The sequence below is a fragment of the Nerophis lumbriciformis genome, linkage group LG37, assembly GCF_033978685.3.
Source record: "Nerophis lumbriciformis linkage group LG37, RoL_Nlum_v2.1, whole genome shotgun sequence".
In the NCBI taxonomy this organism is placed as follows: domain Eukaryota; kingdom Metazoa; phylum Chordata; class Actinopteri; order Syngnathiformes; family Syngnathidae; genus Nerophis; species Nerophis lumbriciformis.
This window is the reverse complement of record NC_084584.2, coordinates 20,048,166-20,070,164: the sequence shown is the minus strand read 5'-3', so window position 1 is coordinate 20,070,164 and position 21,999 is coordinate 20,048,166. Positions and strand designations below refer to the sequence as shown.

The window sequence follows — 21,999 nt, the reverse complement described above, 5'->3', positions numbered from 1 at the left end:
CCCTATGTCGACATAATTAAGAGCCAAAGTGGTCATTTCTAGTTTAAAAATGTGTTGCATGTAAATGTGCAAGCTATGGCTAGTTTTGCTTGTGTCGACAACCGCTTATGTTGACATAACATTTGAGCACAAAAGTCATTTCTGTAAAAAAAAAAAAAAAAAAAAGTGTCACATGTAAATGTGCAAGCCTTAGGTAGTTTCGCCTATGTCGACATAAGCGGTTGTCGACATAGGCGAAACTAGCCAAGGGTTGCACATTTACGTGTGACAACATTTAAGAGCAAAGTGGTCATTTCTATTTAAAAAATGTGTTACACGTAAATGTGCTAACTATGGCTAATTTCGCTTGTGTCGACAACCCTTTTGTCGACATAACATTTGAGAACCAAAGGGGTTATTCTATATTTTAAAAATGTCACACGTAAATGTGGAAACCGTTCTTATAGTTTGGCCCTATGTTGACTACCGCTTATGTTGTGTAACATTTGAGAGCCAAAGGGGTCATTTCTGTATTAAAAAAAAAATTCACATGTGAATGTGCAAGTCGCGGCAAGTTCCGCTTATGTTGACAACCGCTTATGTCCACATAACATTCATCCATCGCTTATGTTGACATACTGTAAAATTTGAGAGCCATGTCATCTCTATGAAAAACCTTTACTTGTAAATGTGCTAACTATGGCTAATTTTGCTCATGTCGACAGCCGCTTATGTCAACAAAACATTTGAAAACAAAAGTGGTCATTGCTGTTAAAAAAAAGTCACACGTAAACGTGCAAGCCGTGGCTAGTTTCCCCTATGTCGACATAATTAAGAGCCAAAGTGGTCATTTCTAGTTTAAAAATGTGTTGCATGTAAATGTGCAAGCTATGGCTAGTTTTGCTTGTGTCGACAACCGCTTATGTTGACATAACATTTGAGCACAAAAGTAGTCATTTCTGTAAAAAAAAAAAAAAAAGTAAAAAGTGTCACATGTAAATGTGCAGGCCTTGGCTAGTTGCGCCTATGTCGACATAAGCGGTTGTCGACATAGGCGAAACTAGCCAAGGCTTGCACATTTACGTGTGACAACATTTAAGAGCAAAGTGGTCATTTCTATTTAAAAAATGTGTTACACGTAAATGTGCTAACTATGGCTAATTTCGCTTGTGTCGACAACCCTTTTGTCGACATAACATTTGAGAACCAAAGGGGTTATTCTATATTTTAAAAATGTCACACGTAAATGTGGAAACCGTTCTTATAGTTTGGCCCTATGTTGACTACCGCTTATGTTGTGTAACATTTGAGAGCCAAAGGGGTCATTTCTGTATTAAAAAAAAAATTCACATGTGAATGTGCAAGTCGCGGCAAGTTCCGCTTATGTTGACAACCGCTTATGTCCACATAACATTCATCCATCGCTTATGTTGACATACTGTAAAATTTGAGAGCCATGTCATCTCTATGAAAAACCTTTACTTGTAAATGTGCTAACTATGGCTAATTTTGCTCATGTCGACAGCCGCTTATGTCAACAAAACATTTGAAAACAAAAGTGGTCATTGCTGTTAAAAAAAAGTCACACGTAAACGTGCAAGCCTTGGCTAGTTTCCCCTATGTCGACATAATTAAGAGCCAAAGTGGTCATTTCTAGTTTAAAAATGTGTTGCATGTAAATGTGCAAGCTATGGCTAGTTTTGCTTGTGTCGACAACCGCTTATGTTGACATAACATTTGAGCACAAAAGTAGTCATTTCTGTAAAAAAAAAAAAAAAAGTAAAAAGTGTCACATGTAAATGTGCAGGCCTTGGCTAGTTGCGCCTATGTCGACATAAGCGGTTGTCGACATAGGCGAAACTAGCCAAGGCTTGCACATTTACGTGTGACAACATTTAAGAGCCAAAGTGGTCATTTCTATAAATAAATAAAAAAATGTCACACGTAAATGTGCACACGATGGCTAATTTCGCTTATCTTTACAACTGCTTATGTCGACATAACATTTGCGAGCCAAAGTGGTCATTTCTATTTAAAAAATGTGTTACACGTAAATGTGTTAACTATGGCTAATTTCGCTTGTGTCGACAACCCTTTTGTCGACATAACATTTGAGCACAAAAGTGGTCATTTCTGTAAAAAAAATAAGTGTCACACGTAAATGTGCAAGCATTGGCTAGTTTCGCCTATGTCGACAACCGCTGATGTCGACATAACATTTAAGAGCCAAAATGGTCATTTCTATTTTAAAAAATGTGCACACGTAAATGTGCACACGATGGCTAATTTCGCTTATCTTTACAACTGCTTATGTCAACATAACATTTGCGAGCCAAAGTGGTCATTTCTATTTAAAAAAATGTGTTATACGTAAATGTGTTAACTATGGCTAATTTTGCTTGTGTCGACAACCCTTTTGTCGACATAACATTTGAGCACAAAAGTGATCATTTCTGTAAAAAAAATAAGTGTACCGTATTTTCCGCACTATAAGGCGCACCTAAAAACCACAATTTTTCTCAAAAGCTGACAGTGCGCCTTATAACCCGGTGCGCTTTATTACGATTCATTTTCATAAAGTTTCGGTCTCGCAACTTCGGTAAACAGCCGCCATCTTTTTTCCTGGTAGAACAGGAAGCGCTTCTTCTTCTACGCAAGCAACCGCCAAGGAAAGCACCCGCCCCCATAGAACAGGAAGCGCTTCACCCGCCCCCGGAAGAAGAAGAAAAAACGCGCGGATATCACCGTACGTTTCATTTCCTGTTTACATCTGTAAAGACCACAAAATGGCTCCTACTACGCGACAAGGATCCGGTTCATAAAAAGACGCAATCTCTCCATCCGCACACGGATTACTACCGTATTTCACAGCAACTGATATTCCTGTGAACCGCACTGTGGAACGGGAGCACGTACGGTGAATATTCGCACCACAGGGAATGAGAAGTCATCCTTCACTGTGGTTCTAGCTTGCCATGCTAACTTCCACCCATGGTGATATTCAAAAGGAAGACCTTGCCAAAAGAGACCTTTCCAGCCGGCGTCATCATAAAAGCTAACTCGAAGGGATGGATGGATGAAGAAAAGATGAGCGAGTGGTTAAGGGAAGTTTACGCGAAGAGGCCGGGTGGCTTTTTTCACACAGCTCCGAAGGCGAACACACCTTCACTAAGACGGGCAGATAGCGCCGGTCGACATACGCCAACATCTGCCAGTGGATCGTAAATGCCTGGGCAGATAGTTTCGGTCACAACTGTGGTCCGAGCTTTCCGGAAGGCAGGATTCACAGAACTGCTGCACAACAACAGCGACACTGAATCCGATGACTTCGACGAGGCGGAGCCGGCCATTTTTGGATCCCACGCTTGCGCAACTTTTCAATTCGGACACCGAAGACGAAGAATTCGAAGGATTTACGAATGAAGAATAACTTCAGAAGGTGAGCGCTATGTTTATTTTGTGTGTTGTGACATTAACGTTCGAGCAACATTATGTTGCTATTTATTGCTCTACACCATTTTGAATTTTACTATGTTTGTGATTGCACATTTGCGTACATTTTGGGACAGAGTTGTTAGAACGCTGGTTTTCAATATATTATTAAAGTTTGACTGAACTATCTGACTGTTTTTTTGACATTCACTTTAGCGCAGCGTTTTTTTGACATTCACTTTAGCGCAGCGTAGGCGCGGCTTATAGTCCGGGGCGGCTTATTGGTGGACAAAATTATGAAATATGTAATTCATAGAAGGTGCGGCTAATAATCCGGTGCGCCTTATAGTGCGGAAAATACGGTAACACGTAAATGTGCAAGCATTGGCTAGTTTCGCCTATGTCGACAACCGCTGATGTCGACATAACATTTAAGAGCCAAAATGGTCATTTCTATTTAAAAAAAATGTGCACACTGGCTAATTTCGCTTATCTTTACAACTGCTTATGTCGACAGAACATTTGCGAGCCAAAGTGGTCATTTCTATTTTAAAAATGTGTTACAGGTAAATGTGCTAACTATGACTAATTTCGCTTGTGTCGACAACCCTTTGGTCGACATAACATTTGAGCACAAAAGTAGTCATTTGTGTAAAAAAAATAAGTGTCACGTAAATGCGCAAGCCTTGGCTAGTTTTGCCTGTGTCGACAACCGCTTATGTCGACAAAACATTTAAGAGCCAAAATGGTAATTTCTATTTAAAAACAAATGTCACATGTAAATGTGCACACAATGGCCAATTCCGCTTTTGTCGACAACGTTTATGTCGACAACCGCTTATGTCGACGTCAGTCAACCTGCCCGAGGGGCGTGAACATACTTTGTCTTCTAATGGTCGACGTCAACTCTTGTGTCCTCAGGCGCTGGATGACAGTGAGGTGCAGAGTCTGCGGGAGGAAACCAGGCGGCTGTACGTGCAAATGAAGGACATGGAGAGGCGGCACCGAGAGGAGAGAGAGAGGCTGCAGGTGTGTTGCACATGCACGTTGTTGCCGTTGTTTTTGTGCGATCATATTTGTGCACAGGGGTCAAGCTAGTGTGTGACTAACGGTGGGAAAGGTTCTAGTAAGGCGGGGCCTCCCTAAAAACTGGTTTATTTCAAGTGTCTAGTCCAGGGGTCGGGAACCTTTTTGGCTGTGAGAGCCATGAAAGACAAATATTTTAAAATGTATTTCCATGAGAGCCATATAATATTTTTTAACACTGAATACTAGAGATGTCCGATAATATCGGACTGCCGATATTATCAGCTGATAAATGCTATAAAATGTAATATCGGAAATTATCGGTTTCAAAATTATCGGTATCGGTTTCCAAAAGTAAAATTTATGACTTTTGAAAACGCCGCTGTACGGAGTGGTACACGGACGTAGGGAGAAGTACAGAGCGCCAATAAACCTTAAAGGCACTGCCTTTTGCGTGCCGGCCCAGTCACATTATATCTACGGCTTTTCACACACACATGTGAATGCAAGCATACTTGGTCAACAGCCATACAGGTCACACTGAGGGTGGCCGTATAAACAACTTTAACACTGTTACAAATATGCGCCACACTGTAAACCCACACCAAACAAGAAAGACAAACACATTTTGTGAGAACATCCGCACCGTAACACAACATAAACACAACAGAACAAATACCCAGAACCCCTTGCAGCACTAACTCTTCCGGGACGCTACAATATACCCCCCACCCCCACCCCCACCTCAACCCCGCCCACCTCAATCTCCTCATGCTCTTGAGGCATGTTAAAAAAAATAATGCACTTTGTGACTTTAATAATAAATATGGCAGTGCCATTGGCTACCCCTGTGGTAAATTTTAAATGTGCTCTATAAATAAAGTTGATTTGATTTGATGTTGGCATTTTTTTCCATAACTTGAGTTGATTTATTTTGGAAAACCTTGTTACATTGTTTAATGCATCCAGCGGGTCATCACAACAAAATTAGGCATAATAATGTGTTAATTCCACGACTGTATATATTGGTATCGGTTGATATCGGTAATTAAGAGTTGGACAATATCGGAATATCGGATATCGGCAAAAAAGCCATTATAGGACATCTCTACTGAATACAACTAAATGCGTGCATTTTTAAGTAAGACCAACATTTTTACAGTATAATAAGTCTCTTATTCTTTTTAATAACATTGTTAATCTGAAGGTAGCCAATGATAAATGAAATACTTAATTACCATTAATGCGACTTCTGGTGCTGCATGGTTTTGCTGATGGCTTTGTAGTCGTTATTTTTAACACTGTGATTACCAGCGGAATTATTCATTACTTATCGTGTTAAGTAATGTCAGCTAAGATTTATCTGAGAGCCAGATGCAGTCATCAAAAGAGCCACATCTGGCTCTAGAGCCATAGGTTCCCTACCCCTGGTCGAGTCCATGGGTGTCAAACTCGTTCTCATTGGGGGCCACATCGCAGTTATGGCTGCCCTCAGAGGACCAATTGTAACAGTGAGTAATATATACATTTTGAATTGTTCCATTTCACAATTATTTATTGTTATATATTTTTACGTACACTGTAGGAAAAATATGTAGATTTTAGAGTAAAGTTTAGCTGCCGAAATTTTACCATGAAATGTATCATGTTTTTTACAATGTATACTGGGAATGGGAAAACAGTACCACTGTTTTACTGTAAAACCTAAGTTTTTTACGGTGTAATACTGTAAATGGAAAAACAAAAATACACATTTTTTTGTTCTGGGTTTTTACGGTAAAATTCTGGCAACTGAGCTACCAGTTTTTTACCGAAAAAACAATTTGATGGTCAAGCAGATATTTAAGTACTTATTTTCATGTTTGGAATGTGTGATAATATAATATTTGTTGCAATATTAGATTAAGTTTTAAATATGAAATTGCATACAGTACATGTATTTTTTTCTGTCAAAATAGAAAGTTGACTACATTTAGAAACAAATAGACGCATGGTAATTCCAGGCCTTTGCGGGCCACATAAAATGAGGTGGCGGGCCATATATGGCCCCCGGGCCTTGAGTTTGACACATAGCGCTATATAAATCTAATCCGTTATTATTATTAAATACATCCGAGAAAACATTCATTGTGGATTTTTTTTTTAGAGATGTCCGATAAAATCGATAAATGCGTTAAAATGCAATATCGGAAATTATCGGTATCGTTTTTTTTATTATCGGTATCGTTTTTTTTTTGTTTTTTTGGTTTTTTTTTATTAAATCAACATAAAAAACACAAGATACACTTACAATTAGTGCACCAACCCCAAAAACCTCCCTCCCCCATTTACACACATTCACACAAAAGGGTTGTTTCTTTCTGTTATTAATATTCTGGTTCCTACATTATATATCAATATATATCAATACAGTCTGCAAGGGATACAGTCCGTAAGCACACATGATTGTGCGTGCTGCTGGTCCACTAATAGTACTAACCTTTAACAGTTAATTTTACAAATTTTCATTCATTAATAGGTTCTATGTAACTGTTTTTATATTGTTTTACTTTCTTTTTTATTCAAGAAAATGTTTTTAATTTATTTATCTTATTTTATTAATTTTTTTAAAAAGTACCTTATCTTCACCATACCTGGTTGTCCAAATTAGGCATAATAATGTGTTAATTCCACGACTGCATATATCGGTTGATATCGGTATCGGTAATTAAAGAGTTGGACAATATCGGAATATCGGATATCGGCAAAAAGCCATTATCGGACATCCCTACTTTTTTTTCCTTCCACACTGGCGCTGTCCCGCCCCTAACGTCCAAATGGTAGAAAGTTGACAATGGTGGTTTGTTGCGATTGACGGGTGATCAGTCCACGGCGCCCGCTGGGATAGGCTCCAGCTCCAGGGCACGCTGTAACCTGATGTCGTTATCCGGCAGACGGACTCTGAAGACCAGCGCGTCCGTCTGGCGGCGCAGTCCGAGCGCCTTCAGAAGGCGGAGGAAAAGTCAGAGGAGCGAGGCCAGCAGGTGGAGGAGCTGCAGAGGCTGCTGGGCAACATGGAAGCGGAGAGCGGCGTCCTGCGGGAGAAGATGGCGGCCGGCGAGGCCGAGCTGCTGCGGCTTAAAGCAGACAAGGGAGAAGAAGGAGGCGAGAAGGAGCAGAGGTGAGTGGCCATTTTAGTATTTTCAATTTGGTAAAACAAGACTTTCATAGAAAAAAAAACAGACAAACACTAACGAACAGGTGCTCGCAGGTGTAACAAGCTGCAGAAGGAGGTGGCCGTGCTGAAGGAGAAGATCCATCACCTGGACGACATGTTGAAGAGTCAACAGAGGAAAGTGCGACACATGATTGAACAGGTACTCAGGAAGCCGTTATGGAGGATTATTGATTCGGAAGGGGGAGGAAATGGAACAATGGCGTCATCTTTGTGTCTTTGTGCTCTGACAGCTGCAGAACTCCCGCACTGTTCTCCAGGAGAGAGAGCGATTCATCAAGGATCTGGAGGAAAAGGTGGCCTTTCTGGAAGCTGAGGTCAGTGCTTTTTTTGTGTGTCTGGAGCTTTAATACTAATTGGCTACATACAAACTGTGCACTTGTCCAATCTAATAGACGCCATATATCACGTACAACATAAATACATATTACCAGGTACTCCATAGTGTTAAAGTACCAATGATAGTCACACACACACTAGGTGTGGTGAAATTTGTCCTCTGCATTTGACCCATCACCCTTGATCACCCCCTGGGAGGTGAGAGGAGCAGTGAGCAGCAGCGGTGGCCGCGCCCGGGAATTATTTTTGGTGATTAACCCCCAATTCCAACCCTTGATGCTGAGTGCCAAGCAGGGAGGTATTGGGTCTCACTTTTATAGTCTTTGGTATGACTCGGCCGGGGTTTGAACTCACAACCTAACGATCTCAGGGCGGACACTCTAACCATTAGGCCACTGAGTAGGTTGGGGGGCATGACAGAAAAGGATTGAGAACACAAATGTGAGCGACATTAGCATATTGTGCCAACATGGCACTCACATTGGAACAGCGACGTCATGCTAGCATACTAACTGAAAACAAACAAACAAACAGCAAATTGTTGGCAAGGCTTTATTTCAAGATGTGTAGTGAAGCCTGGGCGGAAATATTTGTTCTGACTGATAGCTGGATGAGCTTTATTTCGAGATGTGTAGCCAATCCTGGGGGGATTTTTTTTCTGACTGACAATTGGGAGAGCATTATTTTAGGATGTGTTGCAAAGCCTGAGTAGGAATGGGTTATTTTTTTGATGACAGTTTAGAGCTTTATTTTAAGATGTGTAGTGAAGCCTACGTGGGATTTTTTATTTTTTTTTACTGATAGTTGTCAGAGCTTTATTTTAAGACATATAACAAAGCCTGGTCGTGATTCTTTTTTCTTTCCCCTGCCTGATAAATGGCAGGGCTTTATTTCAAGATGTGTAGTGAAGCCTGGGCGGAAATATTTTTCCTGAGTGATAGTTGGAAGAGCTTTATTTTGAGATGTCCAGCCAAGCCTGGGGGGATTTTTTTTTCTGACTGAAAATTGGAGATATTTATTTTAAGATGTGTAGCAAAGGCTGGGGTGGAATGGGTTATTTTCTGACGACAGTTGGGAGAGCTTTATTTTAAGATGTGTAGTGAAGCCTACGGGGGATTTTCTGTTTTTTACTGATGGTTGGCAGTTTTATTTTGAGAAGTGTAGCGAAGCCTGCGCAGGAATCTTTTTTCCCCTGACTGACAGTTGACAGGAGCTTCAAGCCTGGGCTGTTTTTTTCCTATATGATAGTTAGCAAAGCTTTATTCTAAGATGTGTAGTGAAGCCTGGGCGGAAATATTTTTTCTGAGTGTTAGTTGGAAGAGCTTTATTTGCAGATGTGTAGCAAAGCCTGGGGGGATTTTTTTTTTCTGACTGACAATTGGGAGAGCATTATTTTAGGATGTGTAGCAAAGCCTGAGTAGTAATGGGTTATTTTTTGACAACAGTTTAGAGCTTTATTTTAGGATGTGTAGTGAAGCCTATGTGGGATATATACAGTATATATATATTTTTTTGACTGATAGTTGTCAGAGCTTTATTTTAAGACGTATAACAAAGCTTGGTCGTGATTCTTTTTTCTTTCCCCTGACTGATAGTTGGCAGGGCTTTATTTCAAGATGTGTAGTGAAGCCTGGGGGGATTTTTTTCCCCCTGACTGACAGTCAGGAGAGCTATATTTTAGGATGTGTAGCAAAGCCTTGGTGGGAATGTATTTTTTTCTGACGACAATTGAGAGAGCTTTATTTTAAGATGTGTAGTGAAGCCTGTGTTTTTTAGTTGTTTTTTTACTGACAGTTGGCAGAGTTTTATTTTGAGATGTGTAGCGAAGACTGGGCAGGAATCTTTTTTTCCCCGACTGGCAGTTGACAAGAGCTTTCTTTTAAGATGTGTAGTGAAGCCTGGGCTGTTTTTCTTCCTAAATGATAGTTGCCAGAGCTTTATTTGATCATTTAGCGATAAGCCTGGGCAGGATTTTGGTTGTATTTTTTTAGGGACACATAACTGTCAAAAAGTCACCAGTACAAAGCTACCTAAATACTGTACATGTTCATCTTCAAACATATTTTTCTCATGTTTTCAAACTATTTCGACCGACAGAACAGAGAAATGCATGACCACATGGACTACTTCCTGTCGGGCCAGAAACCTCCGCCTCTCAAATGCGCCGAGAACAAGCCAGTGATCGTTTACAGGTGCGCTCCACTTCTCTTCCTACCTTGCCATGTTCACGCCAAGATGATCACCTTCCTTCCTTCTCTCCGCGCAGTAAACCTCTGACGCCGTCCACACACAGCAACAAGTCCCTCCCCTTCATCAAAGTCATCGAGATCAAGTCGTAAACGGCGAAGATGAGGACCATGACTCAAAAATGTGTAAATGTACGTACGATCAATACATAGAACTAGTTGGAGAAACGATTTTTTCTACAAGACTGGAATCCAAACGATTCAAAGGTCAACCTCCGCAGTGCTTTGCATATCATTGCTGACAGAGGCCATTCAATTGCCCTTAACTTTAAATAACCATCTATACAATCATTATCATGCTTACACTTTTTTAAATATTTTTTTAAGCAGGAAAATATTTATTTAGGCACTTGGTTACGACTTCTAAATAGTGTATCAAGTTTCTGCTATGCATATTTAATGAGCGCGTTTTTGACACCATCAATAGTGTAAGAGTGTAGTCATATTTAATGTAAACTTTGTAGATATTGCAGTTCAGTGAGTCTGATTACTTGTATTGTGTCAAATGAATGACTAAATAAATAAAGTGTATTTCAAAAACCGCACTTAGTTGGGAACACCTTCAAGCCAGAGCCTTGCACTGCCATCTAGTGGACAAAAAGATACACAACACAACTCTGATTCATTCAAAACATTTCAATACATTGTCCACTTGCAGCTGTAGTTAACTGGCTATCTGCAAAACGCTCCTGTCGTATAGAGGATCTTTGACTCTAATTTCTTGCAGAGAGCTTGTGCATAATCTTTTCACTGACATTTTTGGGAAGATATTCTGTGTAACAGAGCAGAGCCCTTTTAAATTGGTTTTGCAGTAGGTCCTTAAAAAACACAAAATGCTCATTTTATCTTTGACTTAATATTTTAGGAGTAGATTCCCAAAAGCAGCGGCGCAATCTTGTCATATCAAAGATACTTGACCAGGGTATTTTACAGTACAACCCTAAAAATTGCCTATCAAATAGAGGATCTTTGATTCATATTTTTTTACAGTAGATCCTTTAAACAGCAGCATGTGGTAGATCTTTGATTAGCGTCTTTTGCATCAGATTCTTAAAATCTACACAGCACTCCCGTTATTTTGAGGATCTTTGACCACGCACTGTTTTTTTAGTATATCCATAACAGCATAGCCCTCCTGACATTTAGAGGATCTATATTTATTTTTTTTGCAACTTGTCTTTAAAAACAGCAGAGCACTTGTGTCATATAGAAGACTTTTGAGTAGCATTATTGCTTCAGATTCCTAAAAACGGTCATTTAGAGCAGTGGCTCTCAAACTGTGGTAAGTGTACCACTAGTGGTACAAGGGCTCCATCAACTGGTACACCAAAAAAAATCACTTGTAGTGTTTTATTTTCCTTTATTCAAACAGTGTTACTGTTCAAACTGTGTAATGTTACAGTGGCCGACAGTATTAAATGTTAAATAAAACCTCTGCCTTGTTTTAAAAAACACTCATGAATACTGTAATTTAATGTTGGTCATTACGGTGATAATTGGACAGCCAATTACATGGTGAAAAAAGTTAGACAACCACTTATTTAGAGGATTTTTAACGGTTTTTCTTTATACCGTAGTATATCTGTAATAACAGCATAGCGCAGGGGTGGGCAATTAATTTTTACCGGGGGCCGCTTGAGCAACCCAAGCACTGCTGGAGGGCCACACCGACAATATTTCAATTAAATTTTGCTTAAATTATTTTTGATATACCGTAATATAAACAATAATAATAATAATAATAATAATTTCATTTAACCTAACTTAACTTTATACAAAAGCATATTGCTTATGATGGTTTTATTTTTAACACTGTCTTACACAACACTTCCTGATGTATAATACAATGCAAAAATGTCAATTTCTCTCACTTTATCCTACATCCTCTTTAAAAGTCCAACATTTTTCCCCGTCAAGATTTGGACAACCATATGTTGTCACACCTGCCAGCTTGTCCCATTTCAGTCCTAACATGTCCAAACACGCATTTACCTATGTGAACAAGTCATTACCTGTGATTGTCTTTTTAATTCACTGCATGGCTGCCAGCTCCTCCGTGATTTGAAGGTCTGCAGTTATCCCATGTAAGAAGATGAGCAGCTGGGCGGTGTCACGTACATCGCAGCTCTCATCCAAAGCCAGCGAAAAACAGTCAAAGTCGGCCATTCTGTTCTTCAGCTGAAGCTCCAAGTTTCCAGCGATGGTCTCAACCCACCTCGTTACTACTCAGTGGCCTAGTGGTTAGAGTGTCCGCCCTGAGATCGGTAGGTTGTGAGTTCAAATCCCGGCCGAGTCATACCAAAGACTATAAAAATGGGACCCATTACCTCCCTGCTTGGCACTCAGCATCAAGGGTTGGAATTGGGGGTTAAATCACCAAAAATTATTCCCGGGCGCGGCCACCGCTGCTGCCCACTGCTCCCCTCACCTCCCAGGGGGTGATCAAGGGTGATGGGTCAAATGCAGAGAATAATCTCGCCACACCTAGTGTGTGTGTGACAATCATTGGTACTTTAACTTTAACTTTAACTTTACAGTGCGTCGGGAGAGTGACACGTTCTCAAATGCGCCCCTCTTCTCCGGGCATATCAGCGCAACAGAGTCCAATAAGCACTCCTTAATAAACTCTCCGTCAGAAAACGCCTTATTTTTTCTGGCGATTTTGTGAGAAATGACGAAACATGTCCTGACAGCTGCATCTCTGGGGGTGTGAAATTTGGCAAAAAGTCCTTGTTGGGTTTGCAGTTTTACCATCAACGCATCAGCCTCCCTTGCACGCGCTTCATCAGACAGATTCCGGTATTTTTCCTCGTGCTTCGTCGTGTAGTGGCGATTCAAATTATATTCTTTAAACACAGCAACCTGTGTACCACAAATTAAGCACACGGCTTTACCTTTAATTTCTGTAAAGAAATACTCGGCATTCGTCATCAACTTTTCTCTTTTTAGCGTCTCGGCGGTAACCGTGCATCACTTGTCGCTGTGCACCTTCACTCACAGGTTACACACAGACATACGCCGATGAATAACACTTTTCAAAATAAAAGCAGCACAGTTGTATTGCACGCACGTCATAGACGTTTTTTATTTTTTTATTTTGTAATTTGTGATTGCTGCTGATCACATTCCCTCACAATCGCGCACGACCATAGTCCACACGGAAGTAATACAAATAACGCTTTTCAGAACAAAAGCAGCACCGTTATATTGCACACTCGACATAGATACGTTTTTTAATTTATTTTGTAATTTATGATTGGCCTCACGCAGGCCGGACATTCACGCACAAAGGGCCGGATGTGGCCCGCGGGCCGTAGAATGTCCAGGTCTGGCATAGCGGGATAGAGGATCTTTTACAAGTGTTTTTTTTTTTTGCAGTACAATCCTAAAAATAGGACATTCTTGTCATATAGAGAATCTTTGATTAGGATTTTTTACGCAAGGCTTTTAAAAATAGCACAGCACTGTTGTCTTATAGATGCTATTTGGTGAGGGTTTTTACAGTAGGTCCTTAAAAACAGTACAGTATTTGTGTTCCATACTTAAAATTGCTGTTTTGGCACATTTTACTTTGGTACTTGGAGGCAAAACGTTTGGGCACACCTGATATAGAGGATCTTTGTTTGACATGTTTTTGCAGCAGGTCCTTAAAGGCCTACTGAAACCCACTACTACCGACCACGCAGTCTGATAGTTTATATATCAATGATGAAATTTTAACATTGCAACACATGCCAATACGGCCAGGTTAGCTTACTAAAGTGCAATTTTAAATTTCGCACGAAATATCCTGCTGAAAACGTCTCGGTATGATGACGCCTGCGTGTGACGTCACGGATTGTAGAGGACATTTTGGGACAGCTTGGTGACCAGCTATTAAGTCGTCTATTTTCATCGCAAAATTCCACAGAATTCTGGACATCTGTGTTGGTGAATCTTTTGCAATTTGTTCAATGAACAATGGAGACAGCAAAGAAGAAAGCTGTAGGTGGGAAGCGGTGTATTGCGGCAGGTGTTGTGCCGGATAACGCACCCCCGCCGTAGAATGCACCCCCTGACTGTTGTGCCGGATAACACAGCCGGTGTTTCATTGTTTACATTCCCGAAAGATGACAGTCAAGCTTTACCATTGGCCTGTGGAGAACTGGGACAACAGAGACTCTTACCAGGAGGACTTTGAGTTGGATACGCAGACGCGGTACCGTGAGTATGCATGCAGCATTTTTTATCAGCGACCGAAAGTTGCGAACTTTATCGTCTATGTTCTCTACTAAATCCTTTCAGCAAAAATATGGCAATATCGCGAAATGATCAAGTATGACACATAGAATGGACCTGCTATCCCCGTTTAAATAAGAAAATCGCATTTCAGTAGGCCTTTAAAAAGGGTCATTTAGAGGAAACGTATTGCTTAATTTATGATTTAATGTACATTTTAACATTATATACAAAATGAGAATACAGTGAAAGGAGAAGTCCGGCTCTCCTAGTCTTTGAAAACGTGTCCACAAGCACTCACCTAGCGAGGTTGCATTGTACAAGTCAAGAAAACACGGCGTCACAAAGTGCTCTCCAGCGTGTTGTAGTTGTCCTTGAAGCTCTTCAGCTCCAGGAAGTGCTTGGGCCTCTTGCTGCGCGGCCCGGCCGAGGGCAGGTAGGTGACCTGGATGGTGGACGGGGTGTTACGGGCCGTGGAACCTGTCAGGTCTTTGGCTGCCAACTGGTGGTGCTGGTCCAGGCTGGTGCTGCTGGAGTAGGCCTTCACACTAAAATGGGACAGAAATGTTGGTTGATTTCATGTCAAATCCACATAATAGAATGTTTTACAGCAACAAGTACTTACACATCAGCTAATTCATTGAGCGCCTGCTGGTATTCAAGGAATTCTGCTTCTCCAAACACCTGAAATGACGATAAAATATAGTTTCTAACGCCTGCATCCACCACGGCGTACAATACACACCCCGGTGCCATGGCGGGCACTGTCGTAGCCCTCCAGCAGGCGCTCGATCAGCGCGCTCCGGCTGCTCTTGATCAGGGAGTGGGAATTTCGAAGCTCCAGCAGCCAGTTCCGGAAGTTTCTCCCCGTGAAGGCAGTGGGAGTGTTGCATATGTCCTGCAGTGGAATACCTGTGGATTAGGAGAGACAATTTAAAAGGTAATGAAGACGTAAAATAGTGGTTTCATCTCTTACCTGAGTCACGAATGGCATCCAGGGCTTTCATTCGATACAGGTAGTTATAGCAACCTTCAAGAGATCAATGAATTAACATTATATGACATGCTATGCATCCAACGATCAGGCATCAAGTAAATAAAAGGCCAGGAACACCGACAACAATACTTTTTATTTGGACATTTTTCAACATCATTCAATCAGTCCAACTCATACTGACTGGTATACACAAGCTATGGAGATGATATCAGTAGAAACAACTGCATTTAGTTGAGATAATAATGAGTCATATATTGGAATATGGGGTCCATTATTAAAATTTGTTTAACTATTAAATGAACCTATAAATATGATTTATTTTATCTTTGTGGAAAATATTGGGACACAGTGTGTTGTCAAGCTTATGAGTGAGATGTGATGCAAGTGTGCCACTATTGTTCATTTTTTCAATGTTTTTATTTTATTTTTTTATAAATGGCTGTGATGATAATGTAAATGAGGGATTGCTAATCACTGCTATGTTGGAATTCGTATTAATATTGATACTGTTGCTGTTGTTACACACATGTAAGAGGGAGATGTGCTATGGCTATGAGTTGTTTTTTCCCTTGGCCTCAGTCTGGACCCCCTCTCCAGCCCCCCAGTTTCTGACCTTTATAGACCCGTCAGCGATCCTGTTCTGTCTCCCTGTAATGTTTGTCTGATCTTGAATGGGAATGTGTTGAAAATTTTAATTTCCCCTCAGGGATTAATAAAGTATTTCTGATTCTGCTTCTGATATTCGTTTTTGTTTGACTACTTTTGGATTGTTTTGTGTCATGTTTGTGTGTCCTCTCAATTGCTCTGTTGAGTGCTATACTGAAAGTTGCTGGGCCGGGTTTGGTTTTGGAATTGTGTTATTATGGTGTTATTGTGTATTATTTTGTTGGACTGATTAATAAAAAATAAATATATAATTCAGTGATTTTTATCAGAATCCAAATCAATGTCCATTTCTCAGATGATATAATTGTTGATGACTGAAGTGCTGATATCAACCAAACCTAAACCCCCCCCTCACCCCAACCCCTTCCACATCCCATCCCCCGGATTGTAAATAATTCAATGTACCGTATTTTGTGGAGTATAAGTCACACCGGCCAAAAATGCATAATAAAGAAGGAAAAAAACATATATAAGTCGCATTTTTGGGGGAAATTTATTTGATAAAACCCAACACCAAGAATAGACATTTGAAAGACAATTTAAAATAAATAAAGAATAGTGAACAACAGGCTGAAAAAGTGTACATTATATGAGGCATAAATAACCAACTGAGAACGTGCCTGGTATGTTCACGTAACATATTATGGTAAGAGTCATTCAAATAACTATAACATATAGAACATGCTATGCATTTACCAAACAATCTGTCACTCCTAATCGCTAAATCCCATGAAATCTTGTACGTCTAGTCTCTTACGTGAATGAGCTAAATAATATTATTTGATATTTTACGGTAATGTGTTAATAATTTCACACATAAGTCGCTCCTGAGTATAAGTAGCACCCCCGTCCAAACTATGAAAAAAACTGCGACTTATAGTCTGAAAAATACGGTATATACCGTATTTTCCGCACTATAAGGCGCACCTAAAAACCACAATTTTTCTCAAAAGCTGACAGTGCGCCTAATAACCCGGTGCGCTTTATTACGATTCATTTTCATAAAGTTTCGGTCTCGCAACTTCGGTAAACAGCCGCCATCTTTTTTCCCGGTAGAACAGGAAGCGCTTCTTCTTCTACGCAAGCAACCGCCAAGGAAAGCACCCGCCCCCATAGAACAGGAAGCGCTTCACCCGCCCCCATAGAACAGGAAGCGCTTCACCCGCCCCCGGAAGAAGAAGAAAAAACGCGCGGATATCACCGTACGTTTCATTTCCTGTTTACATCTGTAAAGACCACAAAATGGCTCCTACTAAACGATCCGGTTCATAAAAAGACGCAATCTCTCCATCCGCACACGGATTACTACCGTATTTCACAGCAACTGAACCGCACTGTGGAACGGGAGCACGTACGGTGAATATTCGCTCCACAGGGAATGAGAAGTCATCCTTCACTGTGGTTCTAGCTTGCCATGCTAACTTCCACTCATGGTGATATTCAAAAGGAAGACCTTGCCAAAAGAGACCTTTCCACCCGGCGTCATCATAAAAGCTAACTCGAAGGGATGGATGGATGAAGAAAAGATGAGCGAGTGGTTAAGGGAAGTTTACGCGAAGAGGCCGGGTGGCTTTTTTCACACAGCTCCGAAGGCGAACACACCTTCACTAAGACGGGCAGACAGCCTCGGACGACATACGCCAACATTTGCCAGTGGATCGTAAATGCCTGGGCAGATATTTCGGTCACAACTGTGGTCCGAGCTTTCCGGAAGGCAGGATTCACAGAACAACAGCGACACTGACTCCCGATGACTTCTACGAGACGGAACCGGCCATTTTGGATCCCACGCTTGCGCAACTTTTCAATTCGGACACCGAAGACGAAGAATTCGAAGGATTTACGAATGAAGAATAACTTCAGAAGGTGAGCGCTATGTTTATTTTGTGTGTTGTGACATTAACGTTCGAGCAACATTATGTTACTATTGCTCTACACCATTTTGAATTTTACTATGTTTGTGATTGCACATTTGCGTACATTTTGGGACAGAGTTGTTAGAACGCTGGTTTTCAATATATTATTAAAGTTTGACTGAACTATCTGACTGTTTTTTTGACATTCACTTTAGCGCAGCGTTTTTTTGACATTCACTTTAGCGCAGCGTAGGCGCGGCTTTTAGTCCGGGGCGGCTTATTGGTGGACAAAATTATGAAATATGTAATTCATAGAAGGTGCGGCTAATAATCCGGTGCGCCTTATAGTGCGGAAAATACGGTACCGTATTTTTTGGAGTATAAGTCACACCGGCCAAAAATGCATAATAAAGAAGGAAAAAAACATATATAAGTCGCATTTTTGGGGGAAATTTATTTGATAAAACCCAACACCAAGAATAGACATTTGAAAGACAATTTAAAATAAATAAAGAATAGTGAACAACAGGCTGAAAAAGTGTACATTATATGAGGCATAAATAACCAACTGAGAACGTGCCTGGTATGTTCACGTAACATATTATGGTAAGAGTCATTCAAATAACTATAACATATAGAACATGCTATGCATTTACCAAACAATCTGTCACTCCTAATCGCTAAATCCCATGAAATCTTGTACGTCTAGTCTCTTACGTGAATGAGCTAAATAATATTATTTGATATTTTACGGTAATGTGTTAATAATTTCACACATAAGTCGCTCCTGAGTATAAGTAGCACCCCCGTCCAAACTATGAAAAAAACTGCGACTTATATTCTGAAAAATACGGTATATACTCTGATGATTAACTTGTGTGATGACTGCATTATGCTGATAGTACATATTTATACCATGAATTGATTGACGTGGAACCCCGACTTAAACAAGTTGAAAAACGTATTCGGGTGTTACCATTTAGTGGTCAATTGAACGGAATATGTACTGTACTGTGCAACCTATTAATAAAAGTCTCAATCAGTGAATCGCGTTATAATCTGAATAAAACAGAAAAACATAACTGAAAATCGTTTATCTCATCATGTTAGTATCGATCTGGTATCTTTAATATCGATATTTGCACTTTTTTTCCTCTGTACTCACTCATTTGTGATTCATGCCCCAGCCTGGCGTCTTCTTCTAGAAGAAGCCGAGGTTCGAACCGGATCTCGTGAACTTTGGACAGGCTGGAGTCGATGTCCTCACGCAAACCCTGAAATAAATACGTTCTATATTAACACTGTTTAGTTATGACGTGCCTTTGGTTGTTTACTTGTTTTGTTACCTTGGGCGCGTTGTGGCCGATTGGTGCGTGAGGGCCGCGGCGTGATCTCATGGCAAAGCGCATAATTTGCCTTTTAACGAAGATGAAGAGCAGCACGAACACCTGTCGACAATACACTTATTGATCAGTGTTATTAATAATAGTGCAGCAAATAAATTGTGTCGGACTCACCAAGCTGCCATAGGCCATCACCAACACCACGTTCACCCCTGATAGCGGCGATGAATCTGCCATCTTTACATCAGGTGTGATGTTTACCTACGAGCTAGCTACATTAGCTTAAATGATATCATGTTCTTCGAAGCGACATTGGCCTTCAAGCGTGCACCTGAATTCATTGTTGTCTTATTATTTAAGCCATCATGTTGTAGCTATGTTATACCTGTAACATAAAATGTTATTGTTGTTTAGGTAGACGGACGTGTGGCTAAGCTAGCTTGACCTAGTAATGGCTGCCTCTTTTCCGGGTTAGCGACGCCCTCAATTACCGTAATAGCAGCATAAAAGGGGCAAACAGAAACTCTTGTCGGTTAATCATTAATGCATTGTTTTGCTCAAAAATGTCGCCCTCGTGAAAGGAAATGTGGTGTATTACGGTATGTGCGTGAGTTATGTTTTATGACAAAATGTGCCTCAAGCGTAAAAAATATTTAAGTTATTAAATTCCACTGGGGGGGCAGCACGGTGGTTCAGGGGTTAGTGCATGTGCCTCACAATACGAAGGTTTTGAGTTCAATTTTGGAGTTTGCATGTTCTCCCCGGGACTGCGTGGATTCCCTCCGGGTACTCAGGCTTCCTCCCACCTCCAAAGACATGCACCTGGGGATAGGTTGATTGACAACACTAATTGGCCCGAGTGTGTGAATGTTGTCTGTCTACCTGTGATGAGATGGCGACTGGCTCGGCCGGGGTTTGAACTCATGACCTTCCGATCTCAGGGCGGACACTCTAGGAGATACAATTCAGCAATACCTATAAAGCATGGGTGTCCAAAGCTCGGCCCACGACTATTTTTTTTTTAAGACCCGCTGCACATTCTCAAAATACTATTTTAAAAAACAAAGTGGAAACCGGTGAAATGTAACGAAAGAGAAGTTGCAATGTTGACTCTAATAACACACAGCTGCCATGCAGCTTTAAAATCTGTCCTTGCTCAAAAAATAATAATGACAATCAATGTTGTAATGAATTATTGACCTATTTGAGGTTCCAATTAATTCACATGATCAAATATTCCCACTTTAGGGGAAATATTGCGTATTGAGTTCAAGTACCGCAGAGTCTTGTTCACGAGTGAGGGAAGAGTGGATCGTGAGATCGACAGGCGGATCGGTGCGGCGTCTTCAGTAATGCGGATGCTGTATCGATTTGTTGTGGTGAAGAAGGAGCTGAGCCGGAAGGCAAAGCTCTCAATTTAGCAGTCGATCTATGTTGCCATCCTCACCTATGGTCATGAGCTTTGGGTTATGACCGAAAGGACAAGATCACGGGTACAAGCGGCCGAAATTAGTTTCCTTCGCCGGGTGGCGGGGCTCTCCCTTAGAGATAGCTCTGTCATCCAGGATGAGCTCAAAGTAAAGAGGCTGCTCCTCCACATGGAGAGGAGCAAGATGAGGTGGTTCGGGCATCTGGTCAGGATGCCACCCGAACGCCTCCCTAGGGAGGTGTTTAGGGCACGTCCGACCGGTAGGAGGCCACATGGAAGACCCAGGACACGTTGGGAAGACTATCTCTCCCGGCTGGCCTGGGAACGCCTCGGGATCCCCCGGGAGGAGCTGGACGAAGTGGCTGGGGAGAGGGAAGTCTGGGCTTCCCTGCTTAGGCTGCTGCCCCCGCGACCCGACCTAGGATAAGCAGAAGAAGATGGATGGATGGATGGATTTTGTGTTTGCTGTATAAAAATCTAAGTGTTCTTTGGCAAAAGGGCATAAAACAAACAAAAAAGCCATGACCAAAATAATACAAACTTAGTATTAACGGATGGATCTGAAGTTGCTCTAGAGCAGTGGTTCTCAAATGGGGGTACGCGTACCCCTTGGGGTACTTGAAGGTATGCCAAGGGGTACGTGAGATTTTTTTTAAATATTCTAAAAATAGCAACAATTCAAAAATCCTTTATAAATATATTTATTGAATAATACTTCAACAAAATAAATGTTTAGAATTAAGTTCATGAATCCAGATGGATCTCTATTACAATCCCCAAAGAGGGCACTTTAAGTTGATGATTACTTCTATGTGTAGAAATCTTTATTTATAATTGAATCACTTGTTTATTTTTCAACAAGTTTTTAGTTATTTTTATATCTTTTTTTCCAAATAGTTCAAGAAAGACCACTACAAATGAGCAATATTTTGCACTGTTATACAATTTAATAAATCAGAAACTGATGACATAGTGCTGTATTTTACTTCTTTTTCTCTTTTTTTCAACCAAAACTGCTTTCCTCTGATTAGGGGGTACTTGAATTAAAACAATTTTCACAGAGGGTACATCATTAAAAAAAAGGTTGAGAATCTCTGCTCTAGAGCGGAATCAGCAACCCGCGGCTCTCGAGTCTCTAGAGAAACTTGAGTGTTGAAAGTAAAAATCTAATAAAATCTATGTCTTTTTTTAAACACTTTTATGAGTGTGGCCTTTTTGGATTCCCAATAATTTTAGTTAAGTGATTTATATTTA

At 40.7% G+C, this 21,999-nt stretch overlaps 2 protein-coding genes across 5 annotated transcripts in view; one reads left to right on the top strand and one right to left on the bottom strand.

Annotated features, from left to right (window-relative positions):
* The window catches only part of tuft1b (tuftelin 1b), a 42,024-nt gene extending 31,246 nt beyond the window's left edge, over positions 1-10,778 (top strand). For all 3 annotated transcript variants that reach the window (XM_061931261.1, XM_061931260.1, XM_061931259.1), the window contains 6 exons: positions 4,333-4,440; positions 7,371-7,597; positions 7,688-7,793; positions 7,885-7,968; positions 10,088-10,182; positions 10,257-10,778. In XM_061931261.1, the coding sequence (XP_061787245.1) occupies positions 4,333-4,440; positions 7,371-7,597; positions 7,688-7,793; positions 7,885-7,968; positions 10,088-10,182; positions 10,257-10,329 (693 nt within the window). In that variant the 3' untranslated portion in view covers positions 10,330-10,778. The remainder of the gene's footprint in view (positions 1-4,332; positions 4,441-7,370; positions 7,598-7,687; positions 7,794-7,884; positions 7,969-10,087; positions 10,183-10,256) is intronic.
* Positions 5,215-20,070, bottom strand: LOC133577428 (protein C1orf43-like). Of its 2 annotated transcripts, XM_061931265.2 has the most exons (8): positions 19,491-20,070; positions 19,320-19,421; positions 19,139-19,247; positions 15,431-15,484; positions 15,200-15,366; positions 15,080-15,138; positions 14,756-15,002; positions 5,215-7,553 (listed from the first exon to the last, which is right to left on the bottom strand). In XM_061931265.2, exons 1-7 carry the CDS (start codon positions 19,551-19,553, stop codon positions 14,795-14,797), a joined length of 762 nt encoding a protein of 253 aa, XP_061787249.1. In that variant the 5' UTR covers positions 19,554-20,070; the 3' UTR covers positions 5,215-7,553; positions 14,756-14,794. The 2 variants fall into 2 exon arrangements, with proteins under 2 accessions (XP_061787249.1, XP_061787248.1); XM_061931264.2 differs by lacking the exon at positions 5,215-7,553 and having other exon boundaries at positions 14,642-15,002; positions 19,491-20,066.
* Between the last annotated feature and the right edge of the window lie 1,929 nt (positions 20,071-21,999).

Coding starts and splice junctions, on each gene's coding strand:
- LOC133577428 (XM_061931265.2), bottom strand. CDS start 19,553: ATGGCAGATTCATCGCCGCTATCAGGGGTGAACGTGGTGTTGGTGATG. Junction 19,422..19,490: donor TGATGGCCTATGGCAGCTTG/GTGAGTCCGACA, acceptor TATTGTCGACAG/GTGTTCGTGCTGCTCTTCAT. Junction 15,003..15,079: donor CTCAATGAATTAGCTGATGT/GTAAGTACTTGT, acceptor GTCCCATTTTAG/TGTGAAGGCCTACTCCAGCA.